The sequence below is a fragment of the Cryptomeria japonica genome, chromosome 9, assembly GCF_030272615.1.
Source record: "Cryptomeria japonica chromosome 9, Sugi_1.0, whole genome shotgun sequence".
NCBI classification, from domain to species: domain Eukaryota; kingdom Viridiplantae; phylum Streptophyta; class Pinopsida; order Cupressales; family Cupressaceae; genus Cryptomeria; species Cryptomeria japonica.
In genome coordinates, this window is record NC_081413.1 from 695,566,335 (window position 1) to 695,585,831 (window position 19,497).

General features: G+C 35.4%; 1 protein-coding gene across 1 annotated transcript in view; it reads right to left on the reverse strand.

The window, feature by feature from the left end:
- LOC131073944 (ATP-dependent DNA helicase At3g02060, chloroplastic) overlaps positions 1 to 19,497 on the reverse strand; it is a 228,435-nt gene that overhangs the window by 9,353 nt on the left and 199,585 nt on the right. Inside the window, exon 10 of the mRNA XM_058010469.2 lies at positions 19,235 to 19,408. Coding sequence (XP_057866452.2) covers positions 19,235 to 19,408 — 174 coding nt within the window. The remainder of the gene's footprint in view (positions 1 to 19,234; positions 19,409 to 19,497) is intronic.

The window sequence follows — 19,497 nt, forward strand, 5'->3', positions numbered from 1 at the left end:
GTTGTGTATCATGTCTCCATAGACTTTTTCCCTTTAAAGTTCTGTGTTAAGTTCCAGTTAAGTGAAAAAGAATGTCCTTAAAACTTTCTGAACCATTGAACCCCCTTGAACCAGTTCAATCGGGTTCATCCAGTTCAATCAGGTTCATTCAGTTCAAGAAGGTTCATTCAGTTCAGTAGGTTCAAAATGGTTCACAGTAGTTCAACAGGTTCCAAAAGTTCAAGCAGTTTCCAAAGTGTAAGTGTTCGGAGCACAAGGTTTACCATATACCACCAGCCCCGTTAGTTGTAAATATTATCAAGGAACTCGAGTTTTAACAGGAAAGAGACTTTCATTTGGATGAATAGCAAGACACTCAATTGCAAATAAAGCCACCCCACTTAATATCAAGAAAGAGAACAACTATGGCTTGCATAGATGTTTAACATTTTATCATGCCTCCTTCTTCATAGCTGTCATATTTTTCAATTATGGGATGTGGTGATATTATAATGAATTCAGATTAGGCCCGTATTGTTATGTTGCTGATCATACCGATAGTTTCCTTTTTCCAGTTTGCTTGTACAGATCAATGAAATCATGGAGTTGCAAGACACACATAGCTCTTGCACTACAAACAATGTCAAGTTCTGATTTTTGTGACAGAAAAACCGTCATATTGCGGAGGGCATATCTTTTTATTCCACCGTTGGATTTTTCCCATTTTTGGATATGTTGTGCACAGACAAGTTGCGCACGTTTCCACCAGAGTGATTAACCGAATTATGTCTCCTTCAAAAGATATGGTGGACTGAGTGCGGGTCTGTCCAAAGTGACCAACAGCAACCAAGTTTCCTGTTTTCAAATATTAACTAGGCACAACTTATATTTGTAACGATGGAGCCCATAGTTAATTCATAAATATTATGTATTTTAAGTTATAATGTTTTCAGATTAAAACATTATGATTAAATATTACATTGAAGCCAAGAAAGTGTTGAAGGAATGAAGACAGTTATTTATATCCAGCTGTCAACATATGATATGCCAGGATTCAGTTTTTGGAACTGAAAGTGTCTCACCGAGAGGAAAAGAAGGATAAATATGCAAAAGAAAGGGGAAAAGAGGGCTCTTTTTCCGGCAGTCTGTGTGCTACAGGAAAGGGCAATAATTTCTGAGTTTTTAATTATAGCAGGGGGCATGTTTTCTTTTCCTACAATTGTAATGTACAGAAATTTGAGTCTTGGAACTCATTTTTGATATTGAAGGAATGAAGAAGGCATTCAGGGATCTTTGAATTCTTTATTGTTGTCTTCAGATTTTATTGAGCTTTCTCATTAATATTATTTTTCAGTACCATTCTTGTCATGACAAGCTGTAGATGTGATTAATTCTGGAATTTTGTTTTCAGATTAAGTTACCTCTTAGGAAGGATATGTGCTCCTACCTCTTTAGTTATTTTCTATGGGTGTTGGGAATATGAACTGTGTTTTCTTTTTCTTGCATTCACTTTATTTAGTATTCAGTCATCTTCACATTTACTTCATGGTTATGAGTAGGTGTTAGTGCCTTTAGTTGCTTTCCGGTTAAAAGCAAATGTGTGGTTTAGAACCAATTAATTTATTGAATATCTGACCGGGGAGCTATACCCTATAAAATTCAGAGGAAGATTATCAATCTCATGATAATCGATCCAACTGTTAGTGCTTTTTGTTTTTCATTCTAGGCATTGGGAGTTAATTTGCATATTCATTTTTGAAGGACAAATCTGTTCACTAACACAATCAAATAATATTTAGTTACCTAACCGTCTTTTTCTTCCCCTTTTCGGGTTTTGACTAAGCTCTAAACTCATTTTTGATGGTTGACCCACTAAAATAGAACTGAATGACTCTCTAATCAATTTCAGATCAGAGGACAGTTTTCAATCAATGTCATCAATGAGAGGAATTACAGCACAGAGATTTAGAAGTTAATAATAAAATTTTATACAAAGACTAATATGCTTCTATTCTGCTATTTCGTTTAATAACATATTACATATTTATAGAATTCATATATCCTAATTTATAGGAAACTCCCTAAACAACTTACCTAAATATACTAGATTGTTTTAATAACTCCAATCCCTAGAAACACTTGTGCAATCTTTTTTTTTTTGTTTCAGAGACACCCGAGTTTTTAGCCTAGTCTGGGCCCAAAGAGACCACTTACAAAAGATCAATTCCCACTTAGGTCACTTCTAGGGGGCCATCTCTCCCCATTAACACACTTCACTTGTTCAAACCTGCGAGCACAACAGCCTAACAAAGGCCCATAGCCTGCAAACACAACTGCCTAGTGAAGGCACATGTCCTGTGAGCACATCAGCTCAACAAAGACACAAGGCCTGCAATCTCAGCGGCCTAGTGGGGATTTGAACCTCGGTAGCTGCCTCACCAACGAAGTGACTTTACTGTGACATTATGCCCCAATGGGCGTTGAACAATCAAATATTATAATATTATACTAAATTATACAAATGATATTCAAACCATACTAACAAACCTAAACACCTATGTGAGGATTAATTCCTAACACCCCCACTTGGTGCGCACATGTTAGAAAGTTCCACAACTTCATCTGCAATATGCCCAATTCTTGTGGCTCAATAATCTTGATTCAAATGGAAGGCACCTCTCATCAACCCTTCACGCTTTTCACAAAAGTTTACCACAAACCTGGACATGAACAAGAACACACTCATCTATTCACCGCATATGGTTTTCTAGACTACCACTAACCATTTCAAGATCCATGAACTGAATTATACTAGCGCTTTGTTCACTACAATATTTTTCATCAAGAGGAAGTACATCACATGAATTGAAAATAGAATCATATGTCTATGCATAATTTTTTAGGTCTACATACTGCTCTCTAGATCTTGTTGCACATGATCACCTACATACAAGAATTGATCTCCCTTTCAATTCCAGTGAGCTTATCACCGGCTGACCATAGTTCTAAGAAGTCTGCAGTCAAAGAATCTCTATAGCCAGTTGCTCTCCTACACAACTATTTACAACATCAATGATGTCCATATTCTCCTCCCTTCAAACATAACAAGGGAATGTTTACAATTTTCTTAATTGTAGCCACTGTTGTTGACTCTTGCCACTCAATATTTAATGGCATTGAAAATTCCCACTGCCACTAAAAATTACCCTTGAATTTAGCCGATTTGGTGCAACTAGTTTTGTCACTAAAATAATTCCACAACCCCATCTCTAGTGACTAACAAGAGTTTGCTAAATGTTCTCTAACCTCTTGTGCCTCCATCCTCTGGTAGATTTGCTTCTTAGCAAATTTTTCTTTGAACCTCAATTTTGGAATGTTCCCTTAATGTGAACTTTATACAATAACTAATGAGTGTCCTTGAATTTAACCGATTTGGTGCAACTAGTTTTGTCACCAAAATAATTCCACAACCCCATCACTAGTGACTAACAAGAGAACTAAATGTCCTCTAACCTCTTGTGCCTCCATCCTCTAGTAGATTTGCTTTTTAGCAAATTTTTCTTTGAACCTCAATTTTGGAATGCTCCCTTAATGTGAACTTTATAGTCCAAAGAAGCATTAATCGTTTGGGGAATTAATCGGCAAACTAAAAGTATAAGATTTTTTGAAAAAATCGGAAAAAGTCAGGAAAAAAACGGGTTTTCAAAAAAATTGAAAAAAAACAATCAAAAATTACTTTTTATATATATATGGCATTTAAATAGCATAGAGATATTGTAAGCAAATATAATATTGACTTCAAAACACATGATTGTATTAACTACTATCATATTATTTTTTCAATAATTTTTAAGTAATATTTATTTTTATTTAATTATGAATTTTATGTTTAACTTTTTTTAATCTTTATATATATGTCAAAAGATTAGCAATAATTACATTGAGAAACATGTAGTACAAAACTCAAAATTTCATCCCATTATCATATATAAAAATCCAAACACAATCATCAAGAATTTTTAAAAAATAAAACTATTTAAATATTCTTTAAATTTTTATTTATTAGAGAATTATTGTATAATTTTAATTTTATTTAAAAATTATTTTAAGTTATTCTATTTTATGAAGTAAAATTAATTATATTGTAAAACAAATTATAAAAATATAAATTATACTACTTTGTTATTAAATTATTTTTTATTATTTTATTATCAAACTATTTTTTTAATTCATTGATATAAAATTTATTTATTAATTAAAATGAAATTTGCCATATATAAATTTATTTTTTTTAAATTTAAATTTGTTTGTATATATATTAAGTAAATTAGAATTATTTAAAATAATATAATAACATATTAAATTTAAATAAATTTAGTAAATTCAAAACTTTAATTTTAATTTACAAAATTGTTAATTTAAATACCATATTTAGTTATATTAATTTTAATATTATAATTTAAATTTGTTAAATATTATAGATTGATAATTTAAAAACTAAATTAAGCAATTCTAAAATATTAAATATTAATATTTAAAATAAAACAATAAAATAAAATAATATTAATTTTTTTTTTCAAAGAATTTACTATATAAAATTAAGATAGTATTTAATTTTTATCAATGTCTATTATTAAAATTTAAAATACATATTTAAAATTTTATACAAGATATAAAAAAGCTAAATTAAAAAAAACTAACTACAAGAAAAGCTAAATTAAAAAAAAAACTAAATACATGAAAAGCTAAATTAAAAACCGTAAAAACTAAATTTATGTGCACAGAGTTTTGTGAAGATTCGCGACATGCAACATGGATCACTTAATTTTTTGCAGGTCAAGGCCGTCACACATATAGCCGATACCCTAGCAAATTTTTGTTTCGTGCCAATCAATCCTCAACTGCCCTAGCAACGCGTTTATAAATATCTCGCGTGTGTTTATTTTCGATTCGTGGGCGCTTAGGGTTTTTACAAGCTTCTTTGTTGTTCATGCATTTTACTGGGATTAATCGGTGTGAATTTTTTCACGATTGTATGCATTTAATATCGTTGAATTTGTTGACCCAATTTTTATCCGAAAAAAATCGGCAACCTTGGCAATCAACGATTAATCGCGATTGATCGCAATTTTTTGCAGAGTTTTGCTTCTACCTAAGGAGTGTCAACTGCCACCAAACATGCATCCAAAATACCATCAATTTTATATATATATATATATAGCATACAACTTACACACAAAAGATCTATGTATGCCTTCTCTAACCTAACATCCCTACTGGTAATATTTACTTCAGTTTCTACTCTAAATAAATATCACTACCTCTACTTAGCTATATATATTATCTTATAATCTTGAATAGGCAAGCATAAACCAATGATTGTAAAGTCCAAACTGAATGAACAATCATTAACGCTCACCTCACTGAGCAATGATTTAGCCATCCTCTCACATTTCCTCCTTTCATATGCCATCATGGATTCTAACTCTTTGAGATGTTCCTATCGGGTGCAGCTAAATTGGCTCCAAAACCGCATGTTAAAACTCGTGTTATTGATTTTTCGAAAATTTTCAAAAAATCAAAGCCGTAGATAATTCTGCTGATCACGATTAACGATCTGTAATTTTCACAAAAATCAATAACACGAAAGTTATTGATCTGTACTGTGCGGTTTTGGAGCTAGTTTAGCCGCAGCCGTTCCTATCTCCACAAGAGGAATGCCTATGTCCACTAACAGATTTGGAAGAAAATGGATGTAAACTTTCATGCTTTTGAGAAGGCAAATTTTAAAAACATACATATACCCTTCTGGTTGACTAAAAATGTCAAATAATTGCATCGACCCTTGCAATTGAGAAGGAATCAAATGTGATAATATAAGAGGGCATCAATATATATAACTTTTGTAATTTTAGAATGTACTGAACTCCTGCATGTGGACTCTACAAGCGTTGGCTTAGAGCCTTCTATTCACACCACTATCTATTGATGTGTATTTTGTACATGACCAAACACAGAATAAAATACCTAAAGGTACCTTATCCTCTCTTGAGAAAAGTTTCCTGACTGCTGAAGATCTCGCCGAAGGATCAGTCAAGGCAACTCCAAGGTTCTTGTATGTAGGTTCTCTACTCGTGGATAAGCTCTGTGTGGTATGATGTGATTTTGCTGGAATCACAAGGGCACTTACACTCGATGACTAAACGTCTGATTTGCTTTGAACATTGCTGGAACACAGGATTTCACTACTCTAGATTTTTTGAAAAAAAGGAAAAGGATGAGGGCAAGGAAAGGATCTAATTCTGACACTAAGAATGTAGGAGCAATGATTGATCTTTGACGAAATTCTAACTAAGTCTTGTTTTGACATCCCAGTACCATCTCCACAAGATTAGTGCGATCTTCGGAGGAAAGCTTTGTGATGTTCAGATCATTGCTACAGGCATAGACACCATCAAGCTGATGCAGGTCAATGAAGAAGCGACAATTGAAGTTAAGCTCAAGCTGAATGATTCTAGTTGAGTACACAAGGCAAGTCTGCAATCAACAAACTGCTAGTAGTATGGATATACAAATTTCACCATCAATCAAACACATTTCTTCCACTCATCTAATAACATGAAATCAAATCTGAGAAGTATAAAGACAATGCAAATTGTTGAATCGACCCATAGATTTCACCATTTCTTCAATGAAGTTTTACAAGTCTTTTACAACAACATCTTGGCAACAATCTTTGCCTTCTCTTGCTATTCTACTCTAATTGCTATTCTATCAATTGACTATTCACTACTAGCTAACTATTCACCTACTATCAACTATTGACTAACTATTAGCCTTTACAAATGAGGAGCCAGGGCTTATATAGCGCCCTCAATACAATTCAATGGCTTAGATCAATTTGAGATCAATGGCCAAGATTTTACAATGAAACCCTAATTAGGGTTTGTTACAACAAACTTAATTCTGACCAATGAAATAATTGCATTATTTGGACACATGTCTTCTCTGGAATATTCGACCAATGGATAGCCGAGGTAGGTACATCGAAGTTAGTGCCATCTTTGATGAGTCAGGTACATTGAATCTGGACATGCTGAAGTGGACCAACCCGACTGGAGGAGTGATGACTGGGATGCCACCTTGTCTTTCCTTCAAATGTTGGACTGGAAGAGGTCGTCCTTGATGAGGCTGGGCTGGGCTGGAGAAGGTCGTCCTTGTTGATGCTGGGCTGGAGAAAGTCGTCCTTGTCCTGGCCTGGTCTTCTTTCATCTACCAAAACAAACGAAAAGATGATTAAGGACACATGATAAATTCATTTCAACATGGCATGTTCAACTTAAATCATCAACAAAAAGATATTAAAATGAAGTTAGTTCAAGACTCTTTCCAGGGACAGTCCCTATAAGAATTTCGCCCTGGAACCTCTGGAAGGGTCAGGAGCGAATTTTGCATTCCTGGCTCATTTAGACCTCCTTTCAACGTTACCTCACAATTAGCTCCTCGCCTGGCCCCAACAAGGTGAAAAATAGCAGTTTCAAAGGATTTCGCCCTGGACCCTTTGGAAGGGTCAGGAGCGATTTTCTTGATTAGGCCTCAATTACCCCATTTTTTCACTCCAAAATCCTCCGGAAGGTGAGCATATGCTTGTTTTAGTCCAACAAAGTCTAGGGATCCATCCTTTTAGCTTCTCATATGGGCAAATTAGGTGATAATGAGAATTTCGCTCTGGACCCTTTGGAAGGGTTAGGAGCGAAATTCCTTCTTTAGGCTTTATTTTACACTTCCTTTACTTCACTTCACCCTACAAGGCAAGAATATCTCACCCCAGCCTCAACCATGCCATAGGTATCAACATTTTAGCTTCACTCAAGGGAAAAATGGTTGATTTGGAGAATTTCGCCCTGGACCCTTTGGAAGGGTCAGGAGCGAATTTCTCTCTTTGCTTGTTTTCCTTCACTTCAACTCATCTTGCAAGGCTTAAACAACCTCTCTCCAGTCTTTTCATGCCTTAGGAATCAAAATCTTGTCTTGACACAAAGAGGAAATAGTGACTTTGATGAATTTCGCTCTGGACCCTTTGGAAGGGTCAAGAGCGAAATTCACTTTTTGCTTGCCTATTCACACTAAATTTCACATTCTTCACTTCACTTCATCTGGAATCCCCCATATTGAACCCACTTCTCAACTTGGCAACATTGGTTCGATCTTCACAAGGCCCAAAAAGGAGAATTCGCTCAAGAAACTAGCCAGGGACAAGACCTATCCAGAATTTCGCTCTGGACCCTTTAAAAGGGTCAGGAGTGAAATTCCAATTTTAGTTCAAAACTTGCATCTTTGGTGGATAAACATCTTTCCAAGGCATTCCAAATAGCTTCTCTCACCCTAGTCTAGGCCTGACTTAGCACAAAATTTGGAGAAAAGGATGGTTTTAGTGTTTTTAACTCTAGACCCTTTGGAAGGGTCAGGAGCAATTTTCAAGTTTTGAGCATGTTCCTCCATCCTTTCAACTTCAATTCTTCTCCAAGACTAAGGACACATTGCCTCACTCCTATCTAGGCCACAAAAATCAAATTTTCAACTTGTCTTCCAAAGAAAGTAGGTGATTCTAGGATTTTCGCTTTGGACCCTTTGGAAGGGTCAGGAGCGAAATCCTTAGTTTGGGCTAATTTCCATCATTTTCAACACCAACTTCAAAAGGCAAGAACATGTCTCCTCGCACCCATCCAAGCCATGAAAACCTAACATTTGACTAGACTTGCAAGGAAAATAGGTAGTTTTAAGATTTTCGCTCTGGACTCTTTGGAAGGGTCAGGAGCGAAAATCACTTTTTGGCTCAATTCCTTCAAGTTTGATAATAATTGACAATTTGGAGTCATTCCTAAGGCCTTCTTTAATCATTATCCACACTAGATTTGGTATGAAACTAAGGGAAAAGATAGGTTTTGCACAATTTCGCCCTGGACCCTCTGGAAGGGTCAGGAGCGAATATCCCTTTCAAGCCCAAAATCATAATTTTTTGAGACAACAATCAATTCAAGGACAATCTCAAGGGCATCCCTCACCTTGGTCTAGGCATGGCTTGGTACAAATTTTGGAGAAAATGATGGGTTTTAGGATTTTCGCTCTGGACCCTTTGGAAGGGTCAGGAGCGAAAATCTTGTTTTAGGCTTATTCCTCCATCATTTCAACTTGAATCCACCTTAAAAGGCAAGAAAACACTTATCCTCACCCATCCAAGCTACAAAAACCCAAGTTTGACTTGACTTTGCTAGGAAAATAAGGGATGCGAAAATCTCCTTCTAGGCTAGATTACTCACTTTTCAAAATCCAAACCACTTCAAGAAGCAAACTTAGATCATTTTCCATCTGAGGAAGAAAGTTTCAAGGTCAAACAAGGTAGCAAATGAAGTTTATGCTGAATTTCGCTCTAGACCCTTTGGAAGGGTCAGGAGCGAAATTCTCCTTTAGGCCAAAATCTTGACTTCATTTTTTTTGCATTTCTTCATTCAAACAAGTGCTTTTGCCTTCATTCAAGCCTGGGAATGCGTTAGTTCTAGGTTTTGGTCTAAGTAGAATGTCTTATGGAGAATTTTGCTCTAGACCCTTTGGAAGGGTCAGGAGCGAAATTTGACATTTTGAACTCTCCGTCAAGATCATTTTATGGAATATAACATTTAAGTATATATTCCATATATACTTTCAGGATGTTTGAGAGTGGTTTCGGACCTCCAGGAGTTATATTGCAAAATCTAGTTTTTCGAGGATTCTTCAGTTTTCTAGACTTAGTCAAATTTCAAGATCAGGACATTCCAGACGTAGCCAAGTTTCAGGATCAGGACATTCCAGACATAGCCAAATTTCAGGGCATTTGAAGATCAGGATGACATTTCAGACTTCATCACTCACCAACTCGACCTAGCTCAGACCTTCAAGAATGATATCCACTCACAAAGCAAGACACAATTAGCAACGAGAGCAAAACCAGGCCCTAAGGAAGACTCTCAAAGAAACCCTAATTCTGGGGGCCCTGTGGACTCACCCTGGCTCAAGCAAAGCCTATAATCCAACGATCCCTCGACAATACTCATCCTGCAAAGGCTAACAAACAAAACCCTAAAAGACCTAGAAAACAAACCCTAGAAACCAAAAAGCAGGGGTCCCCATTTGCAATGGGGCGATGTGTGAATACGTCACAACACTATCCGATCACACATCCCATAGGTCTTGTTTGGGAGTCCATTGTCACACAATTAGCAATAGCTTCAATGATCTTCATATCTACAGCAAACTTGATGATTTCCTCTCTACAACATGTTTTCTCTGATACCATAAGAGAAATTTTGAGGCAGAGTTATAGAAGCTAATCATAAAATTTTATACAAAGACTAATATTCTTTATTCTGCTATTTCGTTTAATAACATATTACATATTCTTAGGATTCATATATCCTATTTTATAGGAAACTCTCTAAACAACTTCCCTTAAATATAACTATTTGTTTTAACAACTCAAATCCCTACAAACACTTGTACAATCAAATATTACAATATTATACTAAATTTTACACGACTATCAAAGCATACAAACAAACTTAATGACCAATGTGAGGACTAATTTCTAACAATAAGCATCTTTTGAATTTATAAGAATAGTGGCTTCTACTGGAGCTGACAAAAATAATGGAAAAAGTTGGTTATAATAGCTTGACTGATAGAATTTCCCTAAACATGCATTTTGCAAAAGCCGTATAACATGAAGATCTGCAGAGTTTAAATCCTACTTGAATCATATAATCTTTGTAATCATATAGTGACATCAAACTTATAAGTCACAAATTTAGCCTACCTATTTTTTGAATTATTTTATGTGCCCTAAATCTTTTGAAAACATTGCATGGCTCATTTACTTCAACAAGCATGCTACATTTGCTTATAAATATTTTTTTAAGGGCATGGAATTTGTTGTATGAAATTTCTTATTCAAATGAAAGACTTCTATTTTAATGAAAAGAGAAACCTATAAAGCAATGTAAAGGAACTGCCTGCTTAAAAAATAGAATACTAAGCAAGCATTAACGTCTTATTTCTAAATTGAAACCTCATTAGCAGATTTTGTACAGTGAAATGTTGTGACGTTTTCACACATCGCCCCATTGCAAATGAGGACCCCCTGCATTTTTGGTCCTCTTGGTCTTTTGGTTGTGGTTCTTCAGGTCTTTTCGCAGCAGTCTCGTCAATCTCCCCAAGTCTGCAAGTGTTTTGGTAAATTCTGATCAAGTTTGCAAGTGTTTTGAGCAAATTTGACAGTCTGGAAAAGTCTATTTTTAGTATCACCCTATCCCAGTTTGCCTTGATTTGATGTTTGGAAGTACTTACTATTTTTAGTAAGTCTATTTTTGGTAGATCTATCTCAAGCAGTTGGCAGGATACTGATGGCGGAGCATTGCTGAAAATCCAAGTCCAAATCCGAAAAGTTGAAATAACAGACAGATGATGAAAAATCTTCCTCAAACCCAAAGGTGGCACTCAAAATTGGAAAGAAGGTACATTCCATAAAGTAAGAAAGGATTTCCAATCTTCAAAGAATTCCTTCATCCTAGTCACATGGTGCCCAAGCAAAGGAGAGGGCACTAGAACATGGTTGAGGAGGAATTTCAAAAAATTCCAAGTTTCCTTCTCCACAACAAAATGGTGCTCAAGCAAAGGAGAGGGCACTAAAGTAAGGTTGAGGAGGAATTTCCTCCCAAATCCAAAATTCCTCCTCCATATGTGAAATGCACTCAAGTCAGGATTGAAGCGCCAAAACCAAGCAAAGGAGGAAAATCTCCTCCAAGTCAAAATTCCTTCACCAAGTGGAACTTGCGCCCAAGTTAGGGTTGGAGCACCAAAACCAATGTAGGGAGGAAATCCTTTCCCTCGTCAAAATTTCGCCATCATGAAGAAAATGCGACCTAGACAAAAGGGGAGTGCTAGAACATGGTTAAGGAGGAATTCTTTCCTCCAACAAAAATTCCTCTTGCAAGGTCAAAATGCGCCCGGGTATGTTCAAGACCTTGAAAACATGAAATTTGGCTAAGGCATGAAGAAATTCCTTCCTCAAGGGCAAAGTAAAATCAAGGTCAAGGTTTGGCGCCAAAATGAGGTTAAAGAGGAATTTTCCCCCACATCAAAGTATTCCTTCACCATGGAGAAAATGTGCTCTAGGAAAGGAATGGGTGCCAAAATGACATCAAGAAAGAAAAGTCTAATTTTTTGAGAATTCCTCCACTTCTTAGCAAATGCGCTCCAGGACAAGTAGAAAATGCAGAAACATGGTCTAGGAGGAAAATGTCAATTCCAAAGAAATCCTTCACCGCCTTTAAAATGTGCCCAAGGACAAAACAGAACCTGGAATTCAAGGCTGAGGAGGAAAATTTCAAAATTTCAAAAAAATCCTTCCTCAAGGAAGAAATGCACCCAAGGTGAAGAATTTCAAAGCACAGGAAAAATTCCCAAAACATGGAAAAAGTGGTCAATTGATGGAAAAATCTCCCTATAGGACACAGTGTGCAGAAGAACACAGAAATTTTCCTTTTGGACAAAAATCTCTCTTGAAATATTTTCTCTCTCCTGGAATTCCAAACGTATAGGATTTCTTCAAAAGTGGACAAAATTGTTAAAAATTTTCCAAAGCAGCATCAAGATGGAAAAGTTTTTCTCCAAGTGTGGAGGACATTTCACTGCTGGAATTCAAACTAGAGACTTTGCCAAGTGTTTCCGTAGGAGAGCTAGAAGCTGTCATAGCCAGATTTGTCGCATTCGCCATAAATGAACGAGATAAAGGTCATCCAATTTTGGACAAGAATCAATTGATTGCATGAAGACATAGTGGGTCATTAATGCATAATGGGCGATTTGAGTGTAGTGGTGCATTTAATGCATGTTGGGCGATTTTGAATATAAGAGGGCATTTAATGCATTATGGGTGCCATTTTTTAGAGCAAGGAGCACTTAATACATAGTGGACGTGAGTCGTCATTTATGATTATTCCCACTACTTGGTGTCATGTAATGTCCCCATTTGGGATTTACTTTAATTTAGTCTTGAGACAACAATTCCAACTTAAAGTGAGAACTGTATTACATTTATAACTATAATTTTATCGAATCTAAAGACATTTCATTATAATTTTTAACTTAAAATTCTAAAAATAGGTCGGAAGATAGAGCTTATCTCGATAGCTCTCTCTAATTTGACAAGGGGAGATATACTATGACCTTGTATTTTAATTGCTCATACTATTATATTTGATATAATCTTTCAATCTTTAAGTTCCGAGTGTTTGATCGGTTCTCATTATATCCTATGATGATTGAAGGAGAGGCTATGCCTCAATATGTCATTGTGTATGACCTTGATCGTTGTGCTCTTGTGATATGGATGGACGTTGTTCCCGCTCTGTACTTATATGCTTTCAACGAAGGTGTTGTCTCTGATCTCTTTGTATGTCTCTACAATTGATTATACCAAAGAAGGCAATTGCTCAAATAGGCAGATCCAAACTGGATAAATAAGAGATATAAGTTTTTCCCATGATGTCTGAATGAGGGAGATTGATCCCCTTCTTATACTTTACACTTTGGAGTGGTGACTCTAAAGGACATGTCTCTATCCCTTCGTAACAAACCACACCTCCTCTTAACAGTTTGTCGATTAGACTTCCTTTTATCAATTCTTTATTAATCTTTTTAGTATTCGATGTCTAATAACGGAGTCTCATTAACTCCCAATATCGTGCTTTTTCACATCACCTATGAACAACTCTAGTTATCGAGGGTCAAAGCTACTTATCAATGGGTCTTTGATATCTTCCAATGTTGATGTTGTAGTTGATATCCATACGACTATCAACCTAATTACAACTCGTTCCCAATATGTTTTGGTCTTCAAAACATAACTGAATGGTATGTAGCGCAGTCAATATGGTAGTCCTTGTATTTATTTTCATGAAGTCAACTAATTATGATCACCATGATACGTCTGCCACAAATGCTCAAGAGTTGATAGCACCATAATCACCTTGTATATAAAGTGTGAAAAATGCTCAGGTTTACATCTAATATATCCATCTTGTATTTCAGAGTCCTATGATAATGACTCGACATTAGTGGATATTTGTGCCTTCGAATTATAACATTGTTTCCATCATGTATTCCGATGATTTTGAGCTTCAAGTTTTCAATGTCTTGATCCAATAGTAATATTCGGTACTAAATAAAGATACTCAAACTTCGTAAGTAGAAACTTTGCACGATCTCCATAATAAGCTCCGCATCATAAAGACTAGTGTATGTTTATGATTTGTTCGGCATTAATATCCGATATATCAATTCTCTTCAATGTGAATCATTTTGAGTGTTAAAACATTATCTCCATAACTTTTAATCATATAAGGTAATCGCACCTCTCGCTAAAAATCCAAAATTATTATTTTTATATTCAAATCGTATTTGAATAATGCCAACGTTCTTTACTTTAATCGATGGTCTCTATGACTAATCGTTGTGGCAACCTAATGCAAATTATGTTTATAATATATAAATTATATTTATAAGATAATATTAATTTACTAATTAAATATTAATAAATATCAATTAGTTTATAATATAATATTAATTTATTGATTAAATATTATTACTTATTAATTTATAATATTAATTAAATAATAATATTAATAAATAAATTTCAAATTATCATTTGTTAGTAATTACTATATTAATTAATAATAATAATTGATATATATATAGGGTTTTGCATGTTCAATCTTAGCCATTGATTAGTTTGTAATCTAGGCCATCCATTTTCCTCCTGGAGGCCTATAAAAGGGGTTCACCCGTTCATTTGTAAAGGGAGGGAGATTGTATGAAATTGTTGCGACAAGTTATTGAGATAATAACAATGATACATTGTTCTCTGATGGTGTTCACTTGTGTTATTTTGTGGCTTGCATGGTTTCACCTTCCTCGATTAGTTTAGATTTGTTTCAAGCATTTAGATGAACGAAGTTGATTACAGTGTTTTATGGTAAGATTGCTTGCTCATACCTTTTATTGATAGATCATTTCTATCCACAGTGCAAGGTTGGGTTGAGCTCTTATATGTTTGTTCTTAATTTAAATTGTTGGATGAACATTGTTCTTTGATGGTGTTCATTGATGGTTTAATATCTTACAAACACAACCTCTGAAGATTGTAGTATCTTTATGTAGTTGTCTGCTAGTGGCGCATAGATCAATGTTCTCTATTGAGTTCTTAGATTTAGCATAGTCTTCCTAAACCCTTTCCCCTTTAATTTCAGTTCAATTCGTTCGAAGCAGAAGAGTCACAGAATTGCCATATCCAATGATGAAGTTCCAACCACAGCAAAGAATTGAAAGAATAATTCAAACGTAAGTCCCCTTGGATTACCAACAAACATCAAAGCCAAACGAGCCTATATCCATCAAAAAGTCGCTAGTATGCAGTTGGAACCTTGGAGTCAATGTATGATCTTCCTGCAATCTTAGCATAGATATGATTTTGATCAAGAGAGGATAAAGTGACCATTGGAAAACTTTATTCTACGTTGGTGTGGTCACAAAATAGTCGTCAACATGAAGATGCTCAGACATCACCAACGCACTAAGAAATCCATTCAATGTCTTGGATTATATCTCAATTTGATCAACATGCCCTTTGTAATGGCCCTTGCCGATTCTGCCCTCAAAATGTTGATTAGAGGCTCAAGGAATATTATCAAACATTTAGCATACAATGTCTGAAACCGCTGTTATGAATTTTCTGTTCGATTTCTTTGAGTTCGTAGGCTACAAATGAGGTTATTGAATGCTTCTAACAATGCAAGGTTGTTATAGAAATGATATACTAGCTGTTTCAGACCTTTGACACACATGTAAATGACTGAAATTAACTAGTACAGCCAGTTGACATAAAGACAAACACTTGCCATGCATCCCAATGTACACCTACAGCCACTAGGCATTTAAGCAAACAATTGCCATACAAGCGATATTGCTGATAATAAACCAAATACAAATAACCATAAAGCTTTAATTGAAATGCAACTCAAGATACATGGCAATGCAATAAACAATAATCTGAAAAAAAATCTTTATTGGAATGTAGCAAACAGCAATGGTAATAACAAATATGGAACATGTTAACTACAGCAGCAACCATAAACTTTATTGTTTCTTTTGATAGACTTTATCTTGGCCTTCCAAATCTTGTGTTTATTCTTCTCTTATACCAACGCTGCCAAAGATGATTTCCTTTGATTTTATTGTGCCTTCTAAATAAAAATCACACCATACAGGTGCAACCAGCAATGAGGGTATACGGCAAGCTTTCTGCAGCAACTGTAAAGCTTAAAGAAGCAAGCTAATGACTGAAGAAAATCACCAACACAATAATCTCGATCTGCCAGTTGAAAACCCCTTTGGATCTGCTCTGAATGTCCACAAAACTTCACCAATTTAGCCCAATTAGAACTCCTGAATGAAGCTCTCCTTAATGCCAAATTCACTGGATATTTCACCAACTCAAATGGCTGCAACACTGAAGATTTTTCGTTCTCCAATGGCTGTTGAAAGCATGAAACCCTCAGTCTCTTCTCCCAATCCAAGTTCAAAGAAAATTGATGCATAACATAATAATCAAACTTCTCTTTTTTCATGCTTATATATTCTTCATAAGAAGTTCAAACCTCTCCCAAAAAGGCACATTTAATCATTTTAATGAAATATTATTTCATTTGCTCATTAATGAATGAACTTTGGGTTATGTGCCGAATAATTAATTAATAATTTGGCCCCCCCTCTTTAATGATGAAAGTGACTCTTTCTTTTAATAACTTATAAATTTATAATATAACATTAAATGGCCTCATAATAAAATTTATTAATAAAGTTATCACTTTATTAATAATCAAATAAGCATAACTCCATGATTAATCAATATTTCTTCATTCTATCTACACCAGCGAGTTGACCATTTCGTCCTCTGTCCAATCCACTGACTTACTAAAAATAGAAAGGGTCCCTCTTGATCGACTCCTAACTTACTATAAATAGTAAGTATATGAAATTGAGCCCAAACGAAGTCCAATCTGAGCCAAGCGAAGACCCAACTGGAACATACTGAATTCTGGAGAAGACAAGAACCTCCATTAACCATACCTCTCCCTCAGAAAACCCTATATCCACAATTATTAGCCTACGAGGGTCAAAATGATAGGCTAATCATTCAAAAATAGGAACGAGCTAAAAAGGGAACATTACACCCTTGATTCCAAGAGAAGATATAATGAGAGAAACAATACAACACGATGTAACCATATCCTTCAAAATAAACAAAATGCGATGGTAAGAAATCTCTTCCCTGAATTTAAGTCTGTAATGTCCCTTCCTTAGACAATTAAGTTGTCAGCAAGGGTTAGTCTATAATCAAGGTTCCCGTGGGCTAACGTGGTGGATAGGGTGCCCATTTGAGAGTTTGGTGACCTTTTGAGGAGTATTGGAGGCGTTTTGGGAGTTCAAGGCAGTCCCCTAAATTTTAGAAGGGTTCCTATTTTTTAGGAGGAGACTGCCAGTTGATTGTTTGACCACCCGGAGGGCCAAGGAGCATAGCAGAGTGGCTTAGAAGTGTTTACCATCGAGTCGAGACAGTCTTCTATTTTTTAGGAGGAGATTGTCAATTGCTCTACTATATTTAGACATCACCCTTGAGCTAGCAGCAACACTTAGTTTTCAGTTTGGAGTTTAGGTGATGGATCTACGAATAAAGTTGACATATTAAAGTTATGTGATTTTAATATAAAATTACTTTATAAAATAATAAAGTGCCCCCCCCATGGCATGCACCCCTAGGTGGTTTAGATTGTTTTAAATGGTGGTCATTTAATTAATGATGAATAAGACCCTTGGAGAGGTTCAAACCTCTTAGGAGGAAAAATAAATATAAATGAACATTAATAAAATGAAAAGGAAACCCTAAAAGGGGCGATTAGGGTTAGAGGTCAATAAAGCAACATTTGGAGGCTTCATTCATTCATTCAAGCATTCATTTTTACAACAAAAAACTTTGGAATTGAGCTCTACGAAAGAATTTCAGCAACACACAGACTTCTGGGAACGACAACTCCCTGGAGATTGGAAGGTTGGACGAAACCCGAATTCATTCAGAATTCATCATTGAGCAGGTTGGCATCATTCTTTGGCATTATCAGCGGATCAGACATATTGAAGAGCAGATTTTTGGAATCGGATTGCAGATCTGGGTCATTTGGGCCTATATATTCGTCATTCAGCAGCACACCAAGCCTGTCATGCCTTCTATACAGAGGAATCTAACAAGCTACAGCTGGACGTTAGGGTTTGGAGCAAAAATCAGACCTCAGATAAGAAAAAATTAAGTCTGATTTTGCAAATCAGAATTATACAAGTCTGGAGCATCAATCAAACTTCTGCAATAAGGACCTTCTTGACATTCATACAAACAATTTAGGGTTTATATCACAAATCGACCTCCTGTAGCAGACTGGTGGCATTTTCTTGTAACTTGCATTTGCATTTTTCTCAATAAAATTCCAATAAGGCAGCAATGGTATTTCTGGGTATGCTGACTCTTATGGTTTCATGTTCTAATTGCTAAATCTGAATTTGCATGTTGCTGTCCTTACAAATCAGTATTCTGATTTTTATATCAGCCATATATATTGTGTTAAAAAGCATAGTAAACATCTATTTATTGCACCAAAATTATATAAAACCCTTGCATTCATATTTAGCATCAAAACTCAAGTAAAAACCTTTCAAACAAACTCATTCAAACACAACCAGAAAACCACATAAATCAGAAATTCGGATCGGATTTGGCTGGGGATCTTTTGAAGTCATAGATGCCAGCTTCAGCATCAGATACACAGGCATCAGAGATTCCCACACATTTCCAAAACAGTCTACCATGTATAAAGATAAAGATTGGCTGTGATCATAACTCCATTCATATAATTCCACTGTAGACATAAGTGATTCCACCACTTGTTTATTTTTCCTGTTGAAACCACTTTTACTGGATTTGAACAGGTGAGAATTTTTCTTATAATTTCAGTTACATATAACAATCATCTCCCTATGCATTGGTAAATTGACCAATAATATTATCATCACTAGACTACTATGAAACCTTAAATCACAACAATGAGCATCTTACCTTCGATAAGCCTTCAGACAGCATCTCAGTATAGAGATCAATCCCAACATTTGCAATATCCCCACTTTGTTGCTCACCAAATATGCTTCCAAAACCACGAATTGCCATATCTCTCTCTGCAAGCTCAAAACCACGACCAAGTCCCGAGCACGCTTCTAGTGCTGCTAACCTATCCTGAATTTTGAACACTTGTTAGATTTTAAATGTTTGGTGAGGATTGAAAAGAAATTAGATCTTTCATCATCAGATTTGATGGTTTTGAA